This window comes from Haliotis asinina, chromosome 6, assembly GCF_037392515.1.
Source record: "Haliotis asinina isolate JCU_RB_2024 chromosome 6, JCU_Hal_asi_v2, whole genome shotgun sequence".
NCBI classification, from domain to species: domain Eukaryota; kingdom Metazoa; phylum Mollusca; class Gastropoda; order Lepetellida; family Haliotidae; genus Haliotis; species Haliotis asinina.
In genome coordinates this window covers 57614575-57641017 of record NC_090285.1, presented here as the reverse complement: position 1 = coordinate 57641017, position 26443 = coordinate 57614575, and the positions used below count along the sequence as shown (strand labels likewise).

The 26443-nt window shown below is 43.3% G+C and overlaps 2 protein-coding genes across 2 annotated transcripts in view; one reads left to right on the top strand and one right to left on the bottom strand.

Annotated features, from left to right (window-relative positions):
- LOC137287972 (uncharacterized) lies at nucleotides 1–26183 on the bottom strand. Its single transcript, XM_067820337.1, has 4 exons — nucleotides 26094–26183; nucleotides 24359–24496; nucleotides 1978–2120; nucleotides 1–1042 (listed from the first exon to the last, which is right to left on the bottom strand). The coding sequence occupies exons 1-4, from the start codon at nucleotides 26181–26183 to the stop codon at nucleotides 1–3; spliced, it is 1413 nt and encodes a 470-aa protein (XP_067676438.1).
- Nucleotides 18008–26443, top strand: part of LOC137286133 (uncharacterized) — a 59447-nt gene continuing 51011 nt past the window's right edge. The window contains exon 1 of the mRNA XM_067817798.1: nucleotides 18008–18568. The gene's annotated coding sequence lies outside the window, so the exon portion shown is untranslated. The remainder of the gene's footprint in view (nucleotides 18569–26443) is intronic.

Here is a 26443-nt window from a genome sequence, read left to right as displayed (position 1 = left end):
TCACTTGGCCTCCGGCGTCAGCTTTATGTACGAGCTGAATATGATGGTAGAGCTGTGAGAGTATGGGGATGGGATGCTAGAGCTGTGAGAGTATGGGGATGGGATGCTAGAGCTGTGAGAGTGTGGGGATGGGATGCTAGAGCTGTAAGAGTGTGGGGATGGGATGCTAGGGCTGTAAGAGCGTGGGGATGGGATGCTAGAGCTGTGAGAGTGTGGGGATGGGATGCTAGAGCTGTGAGAGTGTGGAGATGGGACGCTAGGGCTGTAAGAGTGTGGGGATGGGATGCTAGAGCTGTGAGAGTGTGGGGATGGGATGGTAGAGCTGTAAGAGTGTGGGGATGGGATGCTAGGGCTGTAAGAGCGTTGGGATGGGATGCTAGAGCTGTGAGAGTGTGGGGATGGGATGCTAGGGCTGTAAGGGTGCGGGGATGGGATGCTAGAGCTGTGAGAGTGTGGGGATGGGATGGTAGAGCTGTGAGAGTGTGGGGATGGGATGGTAGAGCTGTAAAAGTGTGGGGATGGGATGCTAGAGCTGTGAGAGTGTGGGGATGGGATGGTAGAGCTGTAAGAGTGTGGGGATGGGATGGTAGAGCTGTGAGAGCGTGGGGATGGGATGCTAGAGCTGTGAGAGTATGGGGATGGGATGCTAGAGCTGTAAGAGTGTGGGGATGAGATGCTAGAGCTGTAAGAGTGTGGGGATGGGATGTTAGAGCTGTAAGAGTGTGGGGATGGGATGGTAGAGCTGTGAGAGTGTGGGGATGGGATGCTAGGGCTGTGAGAGTGTGGGGATGGGATGGTAGAGCTGTGAGAGTGTGAGGATGGGATGCTAGGGCTGTAAGGGTGTGGGGATGGGATGCTAGGGCTGTGAGAGTGTGGGGATGGGATGCTAGAGCTGTGAGAGTGTGGGGATGGGATGCTAGGGCTGTAAGGGTGTGGGGATGGGATGGTAGAGCTGTGAGAGTGTGGGGATGGGATGGTAGAGCTGTAAGAGTGTGGGGATGGGATGCTAGGGCTGTAAGGGTGTGGGGATGGGATGGTAGAGCTGTGAGAGTGTGGGAATGGGATGCTGGTTATTTGCTATTGCATGTGAATGAGATGCTAGAGCTGTAAAGGTGCTGTAAATAGAAAATAAATGCGTTAAGATCTTTGTCTGAGAAACTAGTGGAACGTCTAACGGCACACCCTTGTATAAGTTTGTGCTCACTCAAGCACAAACAGTTATGAAACTTCAGTACTTTTATCACTGTGGCATAAACATTGTTAAGCCAGAGCAGTTCCGTCAGCATAGGGTTACCAGGAAATAGAAGTAAATTTTACATAAAACAACGAATTACTAGCTTTAGCAATTTATTTGGAAAATACCAACGGCGAGATAGCAGCATCATAATGATCCCTGGCCGCTGAGATTGTGCTTTGACAGAGATGTCGAGGAAATAGCGACCTTTCGGTCTCCAGACGATAATGATATAAAAGTATACACACAGTTAGCGTCAGATACTCATTGGTATCAGGTACCGTGTATATGTAGCAACTGTCGCTCGATATAGAGCAAGACAGACTTGTAGTAGGATATGAACTAAGACGAAAATAACGTTTGATGTCGCTGTCAACAGACACGTATATTTGTTGCACGGGGAAACAAAATATCAACTACGCTTAAGAAAAAAACCTGACCAAAAAGATCACGACAGTGTGAATGTTCATCGTGAGTCGTGTAACGTTCACAAAACACTTATATATCATTGAATTAAGTTGCCTTCATGTTCTGCTACTATTTCGTCATAATGCAGGTTTCCAGATTGGCAAGTTTCTTCGCGTCTAGTAGCAATTGTCGGTGTAGCTAACATCAATAATGTTCAATCAGTATTCACCAGCATAATAAACATCATGTTTCACAAACATCATTATATGTTAAATGTACACTTGTTCCATGTCCTCTGAGTCTTGCCGTTGAATGCCACCTCTATACATCTTCACCCTCTTCTTATGTTTCCTGGAGCCTTGTCAATGTAGTGGCCACAAATTTTCCGAGTCCCGTGATGGGAGTCGAACGACTGACCTTCCGATCCGAAGTCGGACGCCTTGTCCACATGACCAAAGCGGTTAACCCCGTCATCAAGCTGACAAGGTAAGGATGTCATCTGTGGGAAGCGATGAAGTAAAACACGAATATGCTTGCTACAATTTCGTCATTAATGCATTTTTAAAGATTCACAAAGTTCTCCACGTATTAGTTGCTATTGTTATATGTCTTATATGTCTCTGTTTGCTGTACTGTCCCCACCCTCTTATCAGCCTTTGTTTCCATGTGTTATATCGCTATATTCACTGGTAACTGTTGACGTCAACACCCTTCCCAGCAACCCTAGTACACTTCCGGGGCTTGGCGGCCGCCTCGTGATGAGGTGCAAATAAGTTCAGAGGTCTCAATAATGGTATCCTGTAGTTATGATAAGAAAAACATGACTACGGTACAAGCTGACCTTGGTGGACATTTCACAACCCGGTCTACTTGACCTGTGTCAGTAAGTATGCTTTGACTGAAAACCGTCTTGTGCCGACAGATCCCTCCAGAGGTAGTTTGCTCAAACGTCTTTTCAACAGGAATTAATATTACATGATATGATGCACTTATTTTATTAAGGGTCTACACTGCCGCAAGCATGGGTTGTGTTCGGTTATAGTCACGCGAACAAGTGATACTAAGGATCCACGTTCAATGTAGATGAAAAAATATCAAACCAAGGTGAGTGAGTGAGTCTGGTGTTGCGCGGCTTTTAACAATTCTCCAGCAATATCACGGCGGGGGACACCAGAATGGGCGCTTGACACATTGTGACCACACAGGGTATCGAACCCGAGTCTTCGGCGGGACAAGTCAAAGCTTTAACCACTAGGCTACCCCACAGCCCCAAGCCAAGATGACCTTGGTTAATGAGGTGTTTTGGACGTGCAGGTGTACTGAATGCGTCAAGAGGATTATCTCCCTTCGTCTGAGCTGACATAGTACATGTGACACATGTTACCGAGGTGCGTGTGTTGGCGCCACACTGTCAGCTGGTCTGTAAAAATAGCATTGAAATCTATGAATATTGTTGAAACAACGCATTACACACCAGACATGACAGATTAGACTGTGTACCAATTATTGCTAACGCAGCTGGTTCCGATAGCAAGACCAGAGTCTTTATATTATTATATGGTCTCTGGCAAGACAAGGTCCGGACACACTCTATGCAGAGCTGAACGCGGACCTATTTCCACGGTGACATGCCAACCAATACCATTTGTCGACATTAGAATAGGGAAGGAAAACTGCGTTTATGATGCTGAAATCACTGGATTGTCTGGGCCAGACAAGAATATTTACAGACCGCCGTTGTTTAGCTGGAACATTGCTGTTTAGCGTTAAACAATATCCAAACCAAAGCAAACCAAACAGTTTTTTCAGTCAGTGAAATTTCAAGAACCTTTTACATTGGTTTTTGTGGCTGGTATTTGGACATTATAACATTTAAAACAAACAAACAAACAATGTTGAGACGGCGGCAGTAATTCCCCATGGTGTTGCACTAACGATGGGATATTGCACAACGCGTAGAAATTACCCCTCCAGGCTCGGCGATAAGATAAACGCTTTACATGAGAAAATGTTTATTTATTATTTTCTTTCGTATCTTTTTCCGCCGTAGCATAGAGGCACGTTGTAATTGCTCTCGCAAGCAAAAGAAACAAAGCGCCCAAACAAATAATGTTGAACTTAGTTTCGACCAGGAAATAGTGTAATTGATGCTGAAAATGTTCCTAATATAAATCATGCATACAGTCCGTTTGCGTCGGAAACGGACCGATGAATTGCAAATTTTATCATTGTACAAAACTACCACATAAATATAAATAGTACACATGTACCCAACAGCTTTCTGATGTTTGAACATTTTCCGGACTCCACAAAAAAGCTGTTTGAGAAACTTTAATCAATGAAAGTTTCGTTTGATCAATGAAACCGCAAACGTTGTTATGTGTCGCGGCGGGGTGAAACCGCAGAAATGGAACAGCCAGTCATGGCGCGGGACATCTCAAAATCTATTCCGGGAGACTTGTTCGTTCCTCATCTGTCGTCGTGTCATAATCACAGTTGCCTGTTGTAAGCCATCCCGAGACCGGTAACCTTGTTCAATGACGTAAGCTGCCATGTTGACACGGTTTTGCCAAGTTTCAGACATGATTTTGTTAAGGGATTCCTTAACTAAAACCTCTACGTCACGTAACCTAAAGGTTGTGTTTGATCTGGCAACATCTCCTCTGACAATACCCCATATCACTTCAGTGGGGTTAAGGTCACAGTGATAGGGTGGAAGTCGCACCATTCATCTCGGAATGGTAGTCTGTGGTATCTGTGGACTTTGCACTGAATACCACGTCGCAGCCTGGGAGAAAGCCTTTGCTGGAGCAACCAGCATGGAGAATGATTATTCTCTCTTATTTTCCTCGCGACCCCTTATCACCCCTATCGGGTACCCATTGACTGTTGGCAGTGTGCGAGGCATTGGCCGAGGTCTCGTCCAAGTACACTGGCTCGAACCCTTCCTCGCGCTTCTTCTTTTTTACCCTGAAAAAATTATTTCTCAAGCGAACGATATCAGGGCGTCTTCAGAGTACTGACGTACGATACCCGAAAGAGTGTAAGAGTCGCCAGAGTGTGTACTTTGATACTATGAGGTTGTGTTCTTGATTCAAATGCATTTTAAAACATTTCAGCTATATGTATTAAAAAATGTTTCCAGAATAGAGCTTGTTGATAGACTGCGCTACAATGTTCTTTTGAAAGTTGTCCAAATGTTTTAATTTGTGTGATTTTGACACGACCCCTACCTGCTTCGCATCACCCTCACAATGTTTGTGTTCCAGAACGTTTGTCAGTGCTGATATTCCTAAAGCTTTTGATGTTCGAATACGGAATTTATTAATGGCATGAAATGGTTTGCCCCTTTCGGCTTCAGCACGGAAAAAAATCGTACACTTTAATCATCAACTGTTTCACATCAGCATTCAGCTTCATTTCTCATCAGGCATGTGTATCCCGTGCACGACGAGATAGTGGCTGTTCCGTTTCTGCGGTTTCACCCCGCCGCGACAGATAGCAGCTTTTGCGTTTTCGATGATGACAGTTTCTTCAACAACTCTTTTGGTGAAGTCCGGAAAATGTTCAAATATGAGAAAACTGTTTGGTATAAGTAAATGAGAAACATGTGTCCTATTTATATTTATGTGACAATTTTGTACAATGATACAATTTGCAATCGATCTGTGTGTTTCTGACTCAAACGGACTGTAACCATTCATAGAGATGCACAGACGTAGGCACAACTTCCTAAAAACCCTGTTCAGTTCATCATGGTGTGTATTGTCTCAAATTAAAACTGGAAATTGAACGCACAGCACGATCACCAGATGCATTATTGTTCATTGCGTAATCACCATGGAATCACCATGGAACGATTATCGCCATTGGTTTGGTTTAAAATAATGGCCCGTCGTCAGATGCCCATCCAACAATCACTGGGGTGGTTTGTTTGTTGTTTAAAGGCACAACGTGTTCGACAATATTTTGACTTATAATTAATATATTGGGACATATGCCCTCACTTTAGCTTCCTTTTGATGTTATAAAAGATTTATAATCCCGTACGAGTTGCCTGAAAATGATACTTGGAAATTTCGAGGCGAACTGCCCCCAAACACACACATTTTCCTTATGTGGAATGTAAAGGATTGCTCCGTACATCGGAAACTGTCGCACGCAGTGTTTTCGGTATTTGCCGAACTGGTGTCAGTCAGAAATTGTGCGTTGGATATTCGTAAACAGCACTCTAAGGGACATTTATACTCTATGGGGTTCGCTTGAAATAATGCTCGACCGGTAGATTTTATGCAACGTTGCAGTAATTCATTCGATCATTTTAATTTAATATAATTGTAATCTGAATACGTCCTTTAAAAATGAATTATATAGTAGCTTCCCCGAGAGCTGATAGTATTATGGAGAGAAATACATTAAGTACTTTCAGACAAATGTGGTGTGGCATTGTACCTTTAACGTCGCACTCACCAGTATTCCATCTATATAGCTTAGTCTGCAACAGGCTACCCAGTGATCGATAGCATGAGCTTCTATTCAGCATTAGAATATGATAACATGTGTCCACCGAGTCACCCGATTCCGTTAGTCACGATCGCCTCTTACAAGCATGGGCTTGTGAAAGCCATTTCTTACCCGGGTCATAATGGGTATTTGGTGGTGCTGCTAATATATGTCGCACTGCAAGAATTAAAAAAAGAAGTCTATCATTTCTGTCTTTAATGCTGCTATAACTCCCCTAATGTCACTTAATGACCATGAGACAGACAATGGAAGGACTCCGGGCGCGTTAACCTCTTGTCACAACTTCCAACGGAAGGTCTCTATCTGTGTATTATTCATTAGACCCGCTTCAACCGATTCATTGTACCCATACGATTGCGTCTCCGTAGTATTAACGTCCAGGAGATTACGTCGGCAACATCAATGTTAAACAGCAGGACCTGGAAAGCGTGTTTTTTTCCGTCGAGACAGGCCCCAACCTTTCAGAGCAGATGGTAGAATCTGTTACGTTATCGTTGCAAAGAATGGAGCACGTCGATATGGGTCTGAAATTAGTCAGGAAAAGACGGAGTTGATTGTATTAAACGGTAATCTCACGGCGCAAAATTACACGGAAAATGTTCTATTTTAAATTTTTCGAACGGGTTTTCTATTACGTTACTAAACAGACTTATATCTTGAAATCAGTTTCCTTGTGTCGTGTTCGATACTCTTTGCCCGTAGATTGTACTGATTACCGAAGCATAAAACCAGACTTTTAACGTCTTTACTCAAATGGCTGTCATTATTCCAGTTCCTTACCTACAGGGTAAATTTTAATCTCAGCCTCAGTGTTTATACTAGGACTTTAAACTGTTAGCATACCCTCATTATTAATACAGTCCAACTGTTTGTTTTAATGTTAAGGCCCTTTATCCGGAATACATTACCTGAATGCCATCAGAGTTTCAGTTCAGCCGTACATTTCGTAATAGATACCGTTTCTTATGCAAACGATGACTAATAACGTTATACACTTTATGAAGATCCCCAGAACGTGATCATCAAGGTCAATCCCGTGTATTAAACCTACACACCGCATCGTGATATAGTTTCTGTCGGGGAAAAAAGACAGCATGCTCTTCCAAACTGGATTTGATCTAAAAAGAAGTGAAAAACCTTATCAGGCTGAAAACAGAGAAAGGTGGGTAAGTGGCCAAACTCAAGTCATGTTAAAAGTTGTCTCACTAACATACAGTTGTTTCGTTTGTGTGTGGACAAACATCTGATACTGCAAACGTCATACAGGATATGGCGACGACACCCAGCCATCCAAATCACCTGGTGCAACTACCCGACCCAGTCACCTGGTGCAACTACCCGATCCAGTCACCTGGTGCAACTAACCGATCCAGTCATCCGGTGCACCTACCCAATCCAATCACCTGGTGCAATACCCGTTCTAGCCACTTAGTGCTCCTACCCGATCCAGTCACTTGATAGACATACCCGATCTAGTCTCTTGGTGCACCTATCGGAACAAGTCACTTGATGCACCTACCCGATCTAGTCACTTAGTGCTCCTACCCGATCCAGTCACTTGATGGACTTACCCGATCCAGCCACTTTGTGCACCTGTCCGATCTAGTCACTTGATGCACATACCCGATCCAGTCATCCGATGCACCTACTCGATCTAGTCACTTGGTGAACCTACCCGATCTAGTCACTTGGTGCACGTACCCAATCTAGTCACCTGGTGCACCTACCCGATCTAGTCACTTGATGCACCTACCCAATCACCTGGTGCAACTGCTCCACCCAGCAGTCCTCTCGTTGTCTGTATGGCGACACTGACGTGTTGCTTGACGTTCAGTATATGTGAGTAAACACTGATCCCAACACCACTTCATCTGTAACGCTGTGTATATGCACTCACTGTATACATATGCATCGTAACTCTCGTAAAGGCTCTCTCGCTATTAATGTAAATATAATTTGGTTTTGTTCTGTTCCGGTTAAGAAGGGTGACTGGTGTCAGTGCTTCTGATGGTGTTTGTTTAAACCGTCGGTTATGTAATCGTGTAAGTGTCTGCATCTTAGCTGAAGCCATAGGCAACATATTCAGGGCGCCCATTCTTTTATATTCATGGATGGTCGGGGCTAGCTGTTAATTTTGCTCGTTGCATAACATGTTTCACTCACTGCATGAAGCCAGTCGGACATTGTCCATTGAGGAGGGAATAAGTTTTGAACCAAGACTTTTTTGTATGAAACCTGCTGTCTAAACCCTGAGGTCGGTGCATTGGGTATTTGTATTTACTGTCATTAACCACAAACACCCCCCCCCCCCCCACACACACACACACACGCAGACACACCAAAAAAAACCCCAAAGAATACAAAACAAAAACAAAAACTACCCCCCCCAAACCCATACCCCCAACCCCCCCAAAATACCCCCCAAACCACCCGTCTCGCCAACATGCATAAACAAAATACGAAAGTGCAGACCCCCCCTCCCCAAATAACAATCAAATACAACCTCTCACACGCCGTGATATAACCCAAACACCGTTCTACGAAGCGTTAAACAAAAATCACCAAACCCAACCCCCAATCCCCACCCGTGCTGAGTGTTGTATTGGCGGATCGTAAAATCATAAGTTACTCTGTCATGATCCCAGGTGACCCCTCACCCTAAACGCCCATGCTGACCGTGGTGAACGATGTGTGTAGTAAACACATCTGTCACACGTTCCGCCCAGTTTCCCCGTTTGAAAGGATTAATGATAGCATCATAGTGATATGCAAGTTTTCAGCTGTATACAGTTATCCCCGACAAAGGAGCGGCAGGCTGACCCGGTATTCCTGTAGGACATTCCGCTTCCACTCCCATGCCTTTCCTAGAATGAGGTCGACGTGATATTCTCGAGGATATAGACATGTGACCAACATCAATGTTGGAGACAAACATTTCGGATTAATCAAACCCAATACGCCAATGCGTACTGCTTCTGCAGCATCTTCAAGACCATGTTGCATGCTGGGAATTGACCGGAAGTGTTAGGCGTAGGGCGATCGGTGGCTTGTGACTATTTGGGGAACACTTGGCATGGAGAGTTGGTAAACTGAAAGTTTGTCCCAGAAATATCACATATCAAAATATTTTTTCTAAATCCAAATTAAGGAACGACCATTCTTTAATTTGAGACTGAGAAGTGAAGAAACCTAAAATTGGTCCAAAATTGGTAAAGTACTAGAATTTGTACTTTTTTAAGAAAGTGAAATCCCAAATATGACATATGTTGTAAAACTGGTCTAATCAACCTAGACCTAAATTACCACTTATTTATTCTCTTGAGTCTGGGTGACAGACTAGATCTAGAATAAGTGTGTGAGTTTAGTTCTACGCCATTGTTTATGGAGGGGGTGTGGGTGCGGGTGTGCTTGTGGGTGGGGGATGGAGTGGGGTTGGGGCTCCATTTATGGACATCTAGAGAGGTTTCCTTCCTTAATCCTTTCCTGACAGTGGGTTCGCGTCCAACGAATTATGATCTTTGTTCTGTCAACACCGCGTTTGTGCGTGACACCAAAGCCTTCACGTTTACAACGGGTTCAGCCTTCCTCCACAATTCATCTGACAGGTAGTGAAACCACTCACATACCGTAAAAGGGGCAATAAACTCAACACCTGCTGATATTCTTGGAACACCTTTCACAACACATACACACACTACCAAGGTATAAAATATACCAAGTTACGATTTCAGCAAAAACTACATCTGATGGATTTCCGATATCACCACCTGGAGAGAAGCCTACGCAATATTGATGTCTAAAATATAGATCTCTTTCACGTTATTTATCACGCAAAAATATCTGTCGCCTTTTCCTGTCAATCACTTTGATAAGCAATATTAACAACTACAATTGTAAATGTTCCACACTACCTTTAAACGTTTAGGAATCTGAGCCTAGGTTCTCGATGCTCTATTAACTTTACGACATTCGTAAGTTAATGTTAATGCATGGCACTTACGACTATCCTAGTGCGAAGATAGCTTCAAAAATATAGGCCCTGGTTTATTCATAATACATATCTCATCAATGCAGTTGGAGTTAAATCTGGTAGTAGCGTGAGCGAAAAGAAAAGAAATGTCGTATACAGTTCGACAAGCTGTCCAGTGACTTGTAGGTACGTAGCATGGTTACAAATGTATGCGGGCGTTACGCAGACAAGTGAAGTTGTACGCCTCACCTATTAGTCTGTCCGGAGACCATATAACAGGTCCCTGCAATGCCAAAGCCCTAAATGAAGTAAGTCTGGGTTCCATCAGGTACTGAATTTCCCATGTGACTGCGGCTCATTTTCAGTTTAAATGGGTATACATTTGCTATTTTTATGTCAAAATTTATACATTCTTAGCGTTCGTCTGCTCGCCTTTGTGTGTACTACAAACACACGGGTGTCTTGAGAGGCACATAGAAGTCGGTATTCAAGTTAAAAACAAAATCTTATACATGTCAACATCTTCTTTATTGTATTCACACCGTTTGTGGGCTATTCTTTACCTCTTCGTCAAATGAATTCAAAGAGTTAGGGTGTGTTAAGCAGAGGTTGTGTGCATTATGGTGTCAGGCTCAACAGAGGTAGGTGTGTCACAGTGTTAGTTGAAACGGACGATGTGTGTCATAATGTCAAGCTAAACAGAGGCAGTGTGTGTTATAGTGCCATCCTTGGCATGAGTAGCGTGTGTTATAGTGTCATCCTTGGCATGAGTGGCGTGTGTTATAGTGTCATCCTTGGCATGAGTGGCGTATGTTATAGTGCCATCCTTGGCATGAGTGGGATGTGTTATAGTGCCATCCTTGGCATGAGTGGGGTGTGTTATAGTGCCATCCTTGGCATGAGTGGCGTGTGTTATAGTGCCATCCTTGGCATGAGTAGCGTGTGTTATAGTGCTATCCTTGGCATGAGTGGCGTGTGTTATAGTGTCATCCTTGGCATGAGTGGCGTGTGTTATAATGTCATCCTTGGCATGAGTGGGATGTGTTATAGTGTCATCCTTGGCATGAGTAGCGTGTGTTATAATGTCATCCTTGGCATGAGTGGGATGTGTTATATGCCATCCTTGGCATGAGTAGCGTGTGTTTTAATGTCATCCTTGGCATGAGTAGTGTGTGTTTTAATGTCATCCTTGGCATGAGTAGTGTGTGTTATAGTGCCATCCTTGGCATGAGTGGGATGTGTTATATTGCCATCCTTGGCATGAGTGGCGTGTGTTATATTGTCATCCTTGGCATGAGCGGGGTGTGATATAGTGTCATCCTTCGCATGAGTGGGATGTGTTATAGCGTCAGACTAAACACAGGTAAAATTACTATTATAGGTAGTGTCCTTTATAGTGTCTATCTGACAACGCAGAGCGAGTCTTTGTGGTATACAAGCCTACAAAGAGTGTGTAGTTAATACTAGGCGACAGAGAAAGGAGGTGCTTATGAATTGTTATTGATTTCCTATTATTCTGTTATTCGGCCATCAACTGCCATTATTCCAGCGTGTAGCAGAAAGTGTAATTATATCCGTGTTACAAACACAGCAAACAACCACCTCCTTGTGTACTGTCGGGTGTACTTCGACAGGAACTTCGCAATACGACTGCCGACATCGTCGGGAAGACCTGATTGTTTCACCACCGCGAGTCAAGGAAAGTTTCGTATCAACAAACAACTGTGTCATCCCAGGCTGTGACTGCAACACCCGGCTACGAGGACAGCATCAGCTCATCCTGGAGAACACCACGTATGTATGTATGTATGTATGTATGTATGTATGTATGTATGTATGTATGTATGTATGTATGTATGTATGTATGTATGTATGTATGTATGTATGTATGTATGTATGTATGTATGTATGTATGTATGTATGTATGTATGTATGTATATGTAATATGTATGTATGTATGCATGTATGTACGTGTGTGTGTGCGCGCGCGTGTGTGCGTGTGCGTGTGTAGTCTGCACACATACAAGCGCACAGGTATACAGTTCACTACGACATGACTCATCTAATTTTTACAGGGAGAGTTCTTATTGTAGTCAGTGTTGTGAAGCTAATAGTAATTGAATACACATAGTATTCATCTGATATTATTCACCTGATATGTTGATTCCATCTTGCTACTGTATCACCCGTTCATATCAGGGGCTTCAAGGCCCAGATTTTCGAGGCTCTCTTAGCGCTAAGATAGTCGTAGGATAATGTTAATGTATGGCACTTACGACTATCTGAGCGCTAAGAGAGCCTCGACAAACTAGCTCCAACAGTTTGTATTATTTCCGCTGTGTAAGTATTACAAGAAAACCTACGAGATCTTAGGCTTACGAGTGTTTTGTGAAACGGGGCCCTATTAAGGTCTTAATATAACCTAAAGTAAATTACGTTTTTGCGCATGACAAACCTGTAAAACCTGCAGCGCACTTCCGGTGTGACAGGAAGCAAGTCGGAACTAGACACGTGACCACCCATTTATCCAGCAAGGTCCGGCTGCTATAAAGCGTTGTCTCACATCACCACAAAGGGATACTGGAATCGAATTAAATATACTGGAAAAGAATAGTTATACTAGTGTTCAACATGTGCGACGACAGCTTCTGGTGAAGGTGTGTTATGGGTACTTGTGTTTACATTATAATACTCCGACTAACACATGACACCTATGTCGATACTTTGACATACTAAATCCACTAAACTAAATATAATCACATCCAGTTTCCAGACCCTATTGTGTTGAGATCCTGAGAAAGCCTGTCCATGACAGCTGCATCAATTATATAGAAGTAGATGCCACCCTACACTACCCAATCAGTCACGTGGTACGTTTAATGAGGCCCACGAGAGTGGCTAATTTTCTCACAAATAATATCCTAATGAATGATTCAGAATCAGGTGAAAGATTAACCGTTTGATGCATAGTTCTTGATATCGGGTCAGATGGGCCGTTTTCACATTATGAAGACAACATACATTCACTATATCACGGTAGTATTGCAAATACCCTGTAAGAGGTAGGGAAGGAAAGTGAGTAGGCCGGAGGGGCTAAGAAAGTATATAAATAGGCTGCTTGAGGTGAGAAGGGAATAAACAGGCTGTTTGGGGACCACCATTAATTAAAGTACTTTGGGGTAGGAAACTAACTGAGAATAGAGTGCTTGACGCGATAAACCAGGTGAAAATAGGCTGCTTCGGGTGAGCAACAAAGTGAGAATAGTCTGGTTGAGATGTGGAATGAATGAGAATAGGCTCTTTGACGTGAGAAATAACGTGAGAATAGGCTGCTTGGGGTGGAAAACAAAAATTAGATTAGGTTGCTTGAGGTGAGAAAAAAGTGAGAATAGACTGCTTGTCGTGAGAAGGGGATAAGAATAGGCAGCCATTCAGCTGTGTCGCTGAGTGTAGTGTTCAACGAATAAACAAAAACACATGCTCGTAATATAGTCAGAATGGTGCAGTCTGCTTGCAGCTTTCAAGGATGTGGAAGGATTTTGTCACCATTTAAAGACCTTTATTATATTTCAAAACTTAAGTGAACGTTAGAGACCTTCCCCTAAGTCGGGGGACGCAGGCATCGCATGCTTTCAGAACCTAACAAGGTCATTTCACTACGGTGACATTTAAATTAGAAACATTTTCTTAAATGTTTTTATGGCAAACTAACTCTTGAGCCACATACGGATTAGACGTCCTTTGTCATTCAAAATACAGAATGATGTGACCCTCTACCAACTCCCCGACACGTGCCCTGCTAACAACATGTGGCCTTCTCACAGCTCCCCGACCTGCTAACAACTCCCTGAACTGTGCCCTGCTAACAACTCCCTGAGTTGTGTCCCGCTAACAATTCCTTGAGTTGTGTCCTGCTCATACCTACCCGAACTGTGTCCTGCTAATAACTCCATGAGCTGTGTCCTGCTAAGAACTCTCCGACATGTGCTCTGCTCACAGCTCCCCGACATGTGCCCTGCTCACAACTCCTTGAGTTGTGTCCTGCTCACAACACCCCGAGCTGTGCCCTGCTAACAACTCCCTGAGTTGTGTCCTGCTCACAACTCCCCGACCTGTGCCCTGCTAACAACTCTCTGAGCTGTGCCCTGCTAACAACTCCCTGAGCTGTTTCCTGCTCACAACTTCCCGTCATATGTGCCCTGCTAACGACTCCCTGAGTTATGTCCTGCCCACAACACCCAGAGCTGTGCCCTGCTAACAACTCCCAGAGCTGTGCCCTGCTAATAACTCCCTAAGCTGTATCATGCTAACAACTCCCAGAGCTGTGCCCTGCTAATACCTCCCTAAGCTGTATCATGCTAACAACTCCCAGAGCTGTGTCATGATAACAACTCCCAGAGCTGTGCCCTGCTAATAACTCCCTAAGCTGTATCATGCTAACAACTCCCAGAGCTGTGTCCTGCTAATAACTCCCTAAGCTGTATCATGCTAACAACTCCCAGAGCTGTGTCCTGCTAATAACTCCCTAAGCTGTATCATGCTAACAACTCCCAGAGCTGTGCCCTGCTAATAACTCCCTAAGCTGTATCATGCTAACAACTCCCAGAGCTGTGTCATGATAACAACTCCCACAGCTGTGTCATGCTAACAACTCCCAGAGCTGTGTCATGATAACAACTCCCACAGCTGTGTCATGATAACAACTTCCCGCACTGTGTCCAGCTAGCGACTCCCCGAGTTGTGTCCTGCTAACGCTTCTCTGGGTTTTGTCCTGCTAGCGACTCACACAGTTTTGTAGTGCTAGTGACTCCCCGAGTTGTGTCCTGTGAGTGACATCCCGAGTTGTGTCCTGCTAACACTTCTCTGAGTTTTGTCCTGCTAGCGACTCACTCAGTTTTGTAGTGCTAGTGACTCCCCGAGTTGTGTCCTAACAACTTCCTGCTAGCGACTCCCCGAGTTGTGTCCTAACAACTTCCTGCTAGCGACTCCCCGAGTTGTGTCCTAACAACTTCCTGCTAGCGACTCCCCGAGTTGTGTCCTAACAACTTCCTGCTAGCGACTCCCCGAGTTGTGTCCTAACAACTTCCTGCTAGCGACTCCCCGAGTTGTGTCCTGTGAGTGACATCCCGAGTTGTGTACAGCTAACACCTCCCTGGGGTTTGTCCTGCCAGGGATTGTCTGAGTTGTATCCTGGTAGCGACTCCCCAAGTTGTGTTCTGCAAGCCACTTTCTGAATTGTGTCAAGCTAGCGACTCTCTGAGTTATGTCCTGCAAAGAACTCTCCGGGTTGTGCCCTGCCAGCAAACGTTGTACAAGTCCACCACGTCCTCTCCGTCACTGGGATATTGATCCGGTGCCTCTGTTAACTGTTGTTTGAGAAAGGCAATGATGGTATTGTGTCTTGTGATGTAATGTCTGTGACAGCCACAGTGATTAATGTCACATGAGTCGTCGTTCCATATTCCAGTATCTAGGCCATGGATCTGCCTCCCGCTTGATCTGATTTGCCTTTTCGGAACTTCAAGCATCCCCCTTTACCATAACGTACGGGTCATTAATTTCTGGTCTAAATGGAGGACCACAGCTGGACATCTGATGGAGATGTGGCTTTCGATGTGTGATTATGGGGTCAATGTGTGTCACTTCTTTGCATATGACCACTGACCATGGACTTTGTGGATGCTCACCAGATTAACGTGTTTAAAGGATGACTGTTATCAGAGGCCATTTATTTGGTTTCAGGTCTCCGCTGCTATCTACGATAAGGAGTCCAGTTTTCCTCAAGGTCTTGATAAGCGTTTAATATGTGAAACGGGATCATTGTCTCCCTGTTGTTCGGAAGTCATTAAGTGATATGCTGATATACATGATTAAATGTTTGATTGTTGTCAATAGAGATTGTATTTGAACAACTACAATAAAATGACCTCACCACATTGGGGCGCAATTGTAATGCATCTAGGCTGAGATGACGTAGTGGGTTGGCAGTTCTCATAGGTTCCTGTTGGAGTTGGGGCGGTAGGGTAGCCTAGTGGTTAAAGCGTTCGCTAGTCATGTCGTAGACCCGGTTTCGATTGCCCTCAATGGTACATTGTGTGATGCCCATTTCTTGCTGTAATATTGCTAAAAGCGGAATAGAATCCTACTCAATCACTCACTCCTTCGAGTTGGAATTCCGAATGCATGTCTTCCAGACAAGGTTCCATTACTTTACGATGGAAATGTGACCGTCACGTCACGTGTGTCTCAGGTGACATACTGCTTAAAAACGTTAATCAAGTTAAGTTAATCACAGCGTGGTCCTGAATTTGAAACTTGACATGATGAAGCTCGATGGTCATCGACAATTACTTTTTCCTAATTTCCATTACAGCTGCCGATGGGCACCATAGACCCATTCCACCTTTGAACGTCAATGAATCTGGCTGCAGATGTTGCTGTAGTTTTTATTTGTTGACGAAATGAGTCTAATCATTTCGACTTCATATAAAGATGCACTAGGTATACTTTCTTTTGTATATTGCCTACACATAGTGTGTGAGGCCAGGGTGAGTGAGGTACTCTACAGGTACCAGTTAGGTATTGAACTATAGGTTCAAGTTTGGTATTAAACTGTAGTTACAAGTTAGGTATTAAACTGTAGGTTCAATTTTGGTACTGAACTACAGGTACAAGTTTGCTATTGAAGTGTGAATACATGTTAGGTATTGAACTATACTGAGTGAGTTTAGTTTTACGCCGCTTGTAGCAATATTTCAGCAATATCAAGGCGGACACCAGAAATGGGCTTCACGCATTGTGCCCATGTGGGAATCGAACCCCGGGTCTTTGAATTTGGTATTGAAATATATGTACAAGTTAGGTATTGAAATAAATGGGAACTATAGGTACATGTTAGGACTTGAACTGCCATACACGTTACGGGCTGTGCATTTTCTCATCGGGACGGGCGGGAATTGGTAAAACAAGCTACTGTTACTCGGACCCATGAACAAATGCACACTTCACACAAAAATGTAAGAATGTACACTTTATTCAACAATAATAGAAACATACCCAGGTCACACAAAATCAAGAGAAACATGTTTGATTCACTCACGAACAAGAAGAACATGTTTAGTTAATTCAACAAGAAGAAGGACATATTTAGTTCATTCAACACGAGAAACTTGTTTGGTTCATTTAACAACAAGAAGATCATGTTTAGTTCACTCATCAACGAGAAGATCAGGTTCAGTTGAGTCAACAAGAGGAGGAACATGCTCACTTCAATCAGCTTCACTGAATAAGAAGCCTGTCTCACTAGTTCATCAGTTCATTGATGCAGTGTAACCTGATTTCGTGACCATTTCGCATCTCAGATAAAACACCACGATGTTCGATTTGATAAAATAGTTTACATCGAATTTAGTTCATTTAAACGTACACCCCTTTTAACACGCGAACGAACATGAACTACTTCTTGTTGACATTACATTTTAGTAGGCACAGGAAATCAATAATCTCTCACAATGAAGATCTCCGATGTACTGGGAAAGAAACGTGAGAAAGTCAAATGATTTTAACGGTGTTGGACGTACACCGGTGAGTGGCAGGCGCTTCAACGTTGGCGCATGAATATTGCATAGGTGTAAACGTAAAATACACCATGAATACAGGCGGAACGCAAGGCCCTCTTACAACATTTAACCTTCGCTGCTTTGCACTTCATCCAATAGCATCTGTTGCAGGACAACTGCGCTATAGAATGCACCTTACTTCCAAAATGCTTTGACAATAAAATCAATAGTCACAACAGCGAGGGTCACTGCATCTCTGAGATGGGACGCTCGACCTCATTTCCTTCATAACCAATGTGGCTAGAACGGGGTGAGTCATTCGGGGACGGCGTTCGTAATGGATTCTCCCTTTTCAGCTCGTGCATTTCGCGCCACCATGTTATCTTTACCAAGCATGGTGACAAAACTCTGTTATTTCTTGTTGTTTCTGTAAGCTATACCGTATTGAGGGATCAAGTTACCATTAAGCCAAGCCGTTGCTGGATAGTACCAGGTTGGTCAGGCTTTGCAACGAATCCATCGACTGTCACAAGATTATGGCCGGGGTTCTGGCAGCGTTGTGAACGGTAATCGGCGTGTGCATGTCTGAAAGGGATGCAGCCGTGGATGTTTAGGGCCATATTGGAACCACGTGCTGGTGCCAGCATCATGTGAAGATGGAATATATTGAAGTCCTGTTTGTGTTGTGACCTAACGTGGCAATATTCTACGGATTCCTTGTACCATCATGAATCAAGGTTTTGCAGAAGATGGACTTCTCTGAGGCTAGTTTATTTTGTTTTAACTGCACACAGACTTCCTCCCTTAATTATATGGAGAAATACAGCCAGGTGTGTGATTGACATTTCCCAGTGTTGAGGGAAGAGAGACGAGGTAAGTAAGACCCGAGCCTGCTAACATATAGTACCTGGAAATACGCACGTAAACTAGAATTGTAAGCAACCCTTACGTCGCTTAATATCAGAGCTGAAGAAGAGATGAATCCAGGCTGCAAGAGCTGAAATGGGGTATCGGAATGGAATAGTGACATATTTTATTACATATGTGCACTTTTGTCTGTAAATATATAAGGTCAAGGACAAAGAACACCCCATCGATAACTGACAATTAGTGATGACACCAGGTATTCGAGAGATTAGAAGGCGCACATCAGCTATCAGTTCAGTATGCTGAATGTATCGGCGTTGTTGATACTTGATACCGTATTTTTCATGTGTCACTGAGATAATTACGGGCCACTTATTGGTACAGCATGTCTCCACCAGTGCACACACAGAGGCACACGGAACAAGATGTTTTCGTTAATGTACACAATTTCCAAAATGTGTTGCCTGATGAGGTCAATCAATATCTGTCATCATAGGTTGTCTGCTGGAGACCGCATCACCTATTCGCTCTGAACCGGTCTGGTAAGCGAGTAGTTGTACAAAGTGCAAGGAGCCGGATCTGGTTACTATTGTGAGAAATGATTGGTGCTGCGCGCGAATATCAGACGGCGGGAGAAGTGTAACCCAAATTTAACATATGTTACATCTAACCACTTTATCAAAGGCATTTTGCATTCATTGCTTTTGGTCACGGAAGTTTTGCAATTGTACGCAATCTTCGGAATTCCATTTCAGCGGAAACCCCGGTGACTGAGTGGGTTAGATCGGTAACAACATCGCTGACTAGATCACTAAGTTGATTAAGTGCCTTGACCTCCTAATGTTCATCTACCCAAGCTGTTTGACAACAGTATTTTACTGAGAAAGGGTAACCTGATATATACCATGTGCTTCAACAGAGGTTCCTCATGGTAGACCGTGCTCTGCATTAATCCCCGTCATACAAGTGAATAGCTGCAGGAACTGGCTCTAAGAATCAAAACGGCAACTGTCAGCAAATGTGTGGCTAACGTTTGTAACTCAGATACTATTTAGCTTTTACATCCTTCGGGCTAACGTAGGTATCTAGATTTTTCACACTACGCATTTCCAGAAGCTTAATTTGGACACCGCCTTTGAACGTTGCCTCTCATACCTCTCCATATCCTTGACTTTGGGTATAGAATTAGCATTGTGACGTGTGTACAAGACTGTGGTATAAGTAGCATTATGACGTGTGTACAAGACGAGGTAGACAGTAGAGGTGTGACGTGTGTACAAGACAGAGGTAGACAGTAGGACTGTGACGTGTGAACAAGACAGAGGTATACAGTATCAGTGTGACGTGTGTACAGAGGTATACAGTATCAGTGTGACGTGTGTACAGGACAGGGGTATACAGTAGCAGCGTGATGTGTGTACAAGACAGAGGTATACAGCAACATTGTGACGTGTGTACAAGACAGAGGTACACAGTAGCGGTGTGAGGTGTGTAGAAGAGATATCTGCAGAGATATACCTTTAGGTGTTGACAGTACACGCAAATGCTTCTGGTCGCTTTCATATTGAATCTCACTAAAACAGTAAAGGAAAGGTCATTGCATGGCTCCATAATCCCCAGTGTTGTCAGGAGATCAGTCTTGGTGTTTGTAAAGGTCACAGTCTGTGCTTCGAAGTAAGAAATCTTTGACTGACAGTATCGGAGGTGACTGTAAGACGCCTTTGCGAAAACAACCGACGAGAAAAACGTTACTTTCTGCATGAAATTGCAACGTCGAGAAGCTTGGCGACTTTCTGACATTTCAGTTTGAATCCAATAATAATGCTGTCACGTAATGACGGAAACACTCCTGACCAGCTTCAGTTTTGACATTAACCAGGATATTTTAATATTTTACACTGTATAGATAGTGATTGTTTCCCCCGATAATGCAGAACACGTGCTAATTAGTGTGATTGGAGAGGGAGCGGTTGATGGAGTCTGGAGATTAATATCCATATTGTCTCGACCCTCTCAAATGCCGACAAGGCAATAACACTTGGTGTTCAATACAGATATGGCGAACAGGAAACCAGACTCCGGGGATGTTGCAGTCGGGAGTGGCGTTAGACTCGGTGAGGGCTTTACAGTCGGATATATCATGACACTCTCCATGCCGGGGAATGATAAAAGATATATAACACTTACATACTCCAGTCTGCCATCTGGTCGCTTTGTCTGGAGCACTTCATTATCTACTTCGGCATCCATGATTTCATTCCGCGCTGTTAGGCAGTGGAACATTAAAAGTCAATAATGTAATTTCCTCTGGGTCATACTGCAGTCAGGCTGTTGGCTATTTAAGTCACTCAAACCTGGAATCGATTCTTTAATTTGCCAAAAAGTTCGAAACTTCAAAGTGCGTGTTTCATATCACTCGACTACAAGCCTCATATCGTTTGATTTGACTCACTCGAGGGATGTGAAACAATCTGTGCTCCTAGGTCTGCCTCTCCTTCTTGGGTCGTAGGGCAGCAATAGTTCCCCAGTGTGGGCTGTGCCAGATTGCACATGATCGGTTTTATATTTAGATTTACTTTTATGCATAAAGTTTCACAAAGATAAAATTGTCCCACAGATTTTCGAATGATCAAACCTCCTCTTAAACCGACCGGTATTCTAGTAGCTCTAGCCTTTAGTGTTAACAGCTTTTGATATATACGATCCATTAACGTTATGTGAAAAATATATTCATTGGGAGAACCAAACCCAAGGATGCAAAGGGGCTTCGGTGAGCGTAAGACCGTGAATAAGATAGTGCTTTTGCATTAACATTATCATGGCTCGGTGTCTATCAGACAGACAAGAGATATAGTCTCTGAACAGCATTTGGGGGTGTTAGAAAAATGGGGAACCTTATGAATGTCCACTTCTTTAATTTGAGGCACACTTCCTTTCGGAATATATTGAATTTTTACTTCTTCATCAGAAATATACTCCTAAACGAAGATTTCTCCGAAATATAGTCTTGCTCTAGGGCTGTACTGAATGCTGAGCGTATGGTTGTAAGCTAATTCTATCCTAACAAGAGGCAAGTCTCGATAAGTGGACGGTTCAGGACCCATTCTGACCGCAGTCTGTTATATATTATTGTTTTTGGACATTATCATTTAAACTATTAATTTTTACATTAGAGACTTGCGCAAATCCAGTCGAAATGTTGTGTTCCTCACAGTAGATATATATAAAGTCTGACCTTTTCGAGAAGACATGCGAGCATGATGTTTCAAAGTTACATCATTCAAGATCTCTATAAAACTTTCAATGGGTGTTATGGCAGCCATTTGATGACATTCCCAAGTGACCCATCAGGCACAGGAGTAAAATGATATCAGATGCCATTCTCTATTTTGTTTTAGACAATTTTGACTTTTTACCCAATGAACATATGAACTGCTTTTGTGTTTGTGACAGGTGCCCGCGGTGAGGCAGGTTAAGCCATCCCTTTCGTAAACACCTGGAACCATAGATATTTATGGGCTTCTGTCCATTCTAGGATAGTATGGTGCCATCACTGTGGTAATGACATTGTTGTGTTGTGTTAACGTGAGATGCTGCAATGGAAACTGAATTAGGTTAAATTAACAGTGTTATCGAGAGTGCCAAAGTGTCATTAAACGGCGTGATGCTATGTTATTAAACAAGATTGTTCTTTGACAGTAAATGTGGTGATAGTAGATGAACTTCTGGAGTTATTAATTTAGGAGATGCCATGTTATTATCTTACAGGACGCTGTATTGTGTTCGGAACTGAAGTCGTGCTGTTGTTTCACCGGAGGTATTATTTAGTGTTATCAAATGAGATTAGTTTCACGTCGCACTCAGCAATATTCCAGCAATATTCCAGCAATATTATTGTTTGTAAATAATTGATTCTGGACCGTACAATTCAGTGATTAACAACATGAACATCGATCTATGAACTAAAAACTACACTTAGCTATATGCAGCACCGGTACAAGGACATGTCTGTTCCTGCATGAAAGAAGAGTTAAACTGTACAAGATCAGTAACCCAAGTAAGCATGTATTTTAATCATCAAACAAAAGTAAGTCGTTTTTTATTGACACATATCGCGCGCGATTCGGCAATATTCAAAGTTAATCATCGCAGCTTTGTATCAATTCACTGTATCGGCGGTCCATGGATCGATGATTCATCGCTATAACTATATTTAACATTATAATAGTCAGCACGCGACCGAGTCACCCTGCCTCACCACCGCCAGCTATAACAAGAAACAATGCTGGAACCTATTCGTAATGGGTTCCCATGATCAGTGTCGGTGTGGGATCTCTCCAACAGGATCAAGGACGGTTGCATAACCTAGCTACAAAGCTTTGGGTCGTAAACTCGATATTATAACTAAGATTATTGCTGAACAAGGCCAAACTGCACAAAGCGATTTTAGCACCACGTAAATGGAAAGTGACATACTCTAATGTAACACTGTCTGAGCGCTAAGATAGCTTTGAGAAAGTGGGCCCTGGCTATTAAACGAATAGACAAACTAAACACATAGTCTCACTGTATATTTGTATTTGGTCACCTCGGAATGTGACCTACAGACTCGCTGATATCAGCTGAAGGTCAAGGACACATCAAAGCGGTTGTAGATTCAGGTATGTGCTGTCACCAAGGATCAACAACGAATGCTTTACGATTGTCACAAAATGTCACCGTCTCAGGTCACGGCATTTGTCTCTTCACGGGTCGCGCCTAGGAACTGCCACTTGGCGTCAGTTGTGTTCATTAGTTTAAAGCTGAATTTAATGACTTTATGTGATTGTGACAAAGCATATAAAACCCACTAATGAAGCAAGTCTTTTCTTCAAACACTTTCTTCATACCCAGAGAGGAATCCTGATTGTAGAGAATTTGACAGATTCCACTCTAATTTGAATCTAGCTAGAGCTCCATTTCAGTGTTAGTTGTTTTCAATAAACGTAGATAGATGGTAGACTAATGCTTAGTCTCTGAATAGTGGTTCAGGGACTGAGAGAAAGGCTACACTGCAGGAAGGGATAGACTGTAGGGAAAATAGTGTGGTTCAGGGACTGAGAGACAGGACAGGCTACACTGCAGGGAGGGTTAGACTGTAGGGAAAATAGTGTGGTTCAGGGACTGAGAGACAGGACAGGCTACACTGCAGGGAGGGATAGACTGTCGGGAAAATAGTGTGGTTCAGGGACTGAGAGACAGGCTACACTGCAGGGAGGGGTAGACTGTAGGGAAAATAGTGTGGTTCAGGGACTGAGAGACAGGCTACACTGCAGGGAGGGATAGACTGTCGGGAAAATAGTGTGGTTCAGGGACTGAGAGACAGGCTACACTGCAGGGAGGGATAGACTGTAGGGAAAATAGTGTGGTTCAGGGACTGAGAGACAGGCTACACTGCAGGGAGGGATAGACTGTAGGGAAAATAGTGTGGTTCAGGGACTGAGAGACAGGACAGGCTACACTGCAGGGAGGGATAGACCGTAGGGAAAATAGTGTGGTTCAGGGACTGAGAGACAGGCTACACTGCAGGGAGGGATAGACTGTAGGGAAAATAGTGTGGTTCAGCTGAGACAGGCTAAGGAAATGGCTGTATTGCAATTTCACAGACTAGGAACTTAATTAGACTTGCACAAAGTAATTATTAGTTAAATTCATTATTTCTAGGTTATACAAATAAATAGGAACAGGCTGTCCCAGACAATTCCTAGAATGTACGGTCAGCGTATCTAGACTTGCGCATCATCAGGATAGAATTACGACACTGTCCTTGACATCCTCAGTACGGCCTTGGAGCAAGGCTAAACTTTCTACAAAGCCAGCCGTGAAGTTGTCAGTGCCTGTGGACATGAGGCCATACAGCTGTGGTCCTGGAACACGCTTCTTCTTGCCATGAAACTGACAAGACCATGAGTCAGTCGACGGAAGATCATCCAAGTAATTTATTGTTTGTATAACGAGGATAGGCCATACAGTCAATGTCCAAGAGCGTGTTCAACATAACCAGAGAAGTCGGATCCGGTTGTTGATACGGAAGTTTAGATCCGGTTGTTGAAATGACCACGCGACCAACTCACACCGAGGTCCTCGACCGTAGTTCAGCTACTACCATAAATCTATATCTAGGTTTGAGAGAGAAGACGATCGCGTTGTGAAATGTGAAATGTGGGTGTATTTGGTGTGTCATCGTGCCCTAACGGCCTGCCGTCTTCGGTTTCTAAACTGTAGTTTGTTTGTTTGGTTTTTTTTCAGTCAGCAATATTCCATCTATATGGCAGCGCACTGTAAATATCCGAGTCTGGACCAGACAATCCAATGACTGGTATAATAAGTATCGATCAATACATTTGGGATACGATGACTTGCATCAACCGAGTGAGCGAGCAAATCATTTACCCCCATGTAAATCCGATAAGTTGTAAAGCTTTTTAGACAGTATTCAGGGTTTGACAGCCTTTTTATAACAACCATCGTGTGAAAGCCTGGGTTTTTTTCTATAATGGTAGCTATGCCCCTGGCTGAAGATGAAATCCAACATTTAGCTTATATATCAGAGACTATATTATATATGCTACCTGGTGTGTGATCTACTGTATGATCTCTAAGAGTGAGTGGGTTTAGTTTTACACCGCAATCAGCAATATCCCATCTATATCGCGGAGGTCTGTAAATAATCGACCAGACAATCCAGTGATCAACAGCATGAGCATCGATTTGCGCAATGGTGACATGTGTTAACCATGTCAGCGAGCCTGACCACCTGATCCCGTCAGTCGCCTCTTAAGACAAGCATAGTCGTCTTTTGTGGCAAACATATTACTGAAGGCCTACTACACCCCAGTCCTTCACGATGTCGTGTCATCTCTGACTTCATGGGTAATGTAAACAGGTACCAAATCGGAGTAAGACAGCACCCTTCAAATGAAAATAGTGTGCCATGGAACGAAAATAGGGTGGACAACAACAGACGGAACCCAGTCATACATTACATCGGGCGGTTGGCTACAACAACCTCTGTAGCACATTCCTACAATAATTCCTAATTGTGAAAATAATTGTGTAAAAAGAATGAGAACACGCCCTCAATTATCGTAATTAGGGAAAGACTCTTGTACTAAGTTCTTCTAGTAAATAAGTTCCTTTTCCTCGAGTAACTGTTTTATTCTGACCTAAATAACATGAGGCCTAAATCTTTCCTGGAACGAGATTTTGCAGATGCTGCCAATTCCGGATCTATCGATCGAGCTTTAGAAACACTGCCCTATGATTAAGTCAAGTAGAATATCATCACCTGACCAATAATTAATCGCTGTTACAAATGAAATATTTCCCACAAGTCAGAGCCGCCCGTATAGGACCATCAAACGTGGGAACTTCGAAACTGTCTCGACATCTCAAAGACCGAGTGTGGGGCTTAATTGGATCATTCATCACGTGTCAACAGCGTAATTAGATCTGCATTCCTCCAAACACCGCCATGGCTTTTCTGACCAACAACAAAGAAGTGCAGTCGAGCTTGCCATATCTCCGCATACCCGGAAGTGGACGATCTGCAGGGGGCGTGGTTGGCCTTGAACTTAACCATTGTGGCACGTCATGTACGGATCTTCTGTGAGAAATGACAGCAATTTACCGGAATATTTCGGTGAAACGAAGAATTCTTAGGAGATTTGTACCACCACGGACGTAAATGCTCATGATACCACTAGGAACACAGGAAAATACAAACAAATAATTATGCGGTCAATGTATTATTATTAGTATTATTGTTGTATTATTGACTGTATATATGGATATATGGACTGGATATCATGAATTGTGCAGTTTCGTTTTAGCTAATATTTT